Source organism: Capsella rubella, unplaced genomic scaffold (genome assembly GCF_000375325.1).
Source record: "Capsella rubella cultivar Monte Gargano unplaced genomic scaffold, Caprub1_0 scaffold_264, whole genome shotgun sequence".
NCBI classification, from domain to species: Eukaryota; Viridiplantae; Streptophyta; class Magnoliopsida; order Brassicales; family Brassicaceae; genus Capsella; species Capsella rubella.
In genome coordinates this window covers 2,300-2,544 of record NW_006238665.1, presented here as the reverse complement: position 1 = coordinate 2,544, position 245 = coordinate 2,300, and the positions used below count along the sequence as shown (strand labels likewise).

The 245-nt window shown below is 38.4% G+C and overlaps 1 protein-coding gene across 1 annotated transcript in view; it reads left to right on the top strand.

The window, feature by feature from the left end:
* Positions 1–2: 2 nt before the first annotated feature.
* Positions 3–245, top strand: part of LOC111829348 — a gene marked incomplete at its 3' end in the record, with an annotated part of 1,937 nt that continues 1,694 nt past the window's right edge. Inside the window, exon 1 of the mRNA XM_023778263.1 lies at positions 3–236. Within this exon, the coding sequence (XP_023634031.1) occupies positions 3–236 (234 nt within the window). The remainder of the gene's footprint in view (positions 237–245) is intronic.

Genomic DNA, 245 nt, shown 5'->3' with positions numbered 1-245 from the left:
AAATGAGGAAGAAATTTGTACCCACACATTACCAAAGAGAGACTCTTAACAAGCTTAGGCGTCTCAGTCAAGGTACTAAGTCTGTTAGAGATTATTATCAAGAGCTGGAAACGCTTATGATCAGGGCTGATCTAAGAGAAAGTGAAGACATGGTTATGTCAAGATTTCTTGGAGGTTTAAACAGAGAGATTCAAGACAAGGTAGAGTTGCAGAACTATGAAGATGTTCAGGAAATGGTACATAAG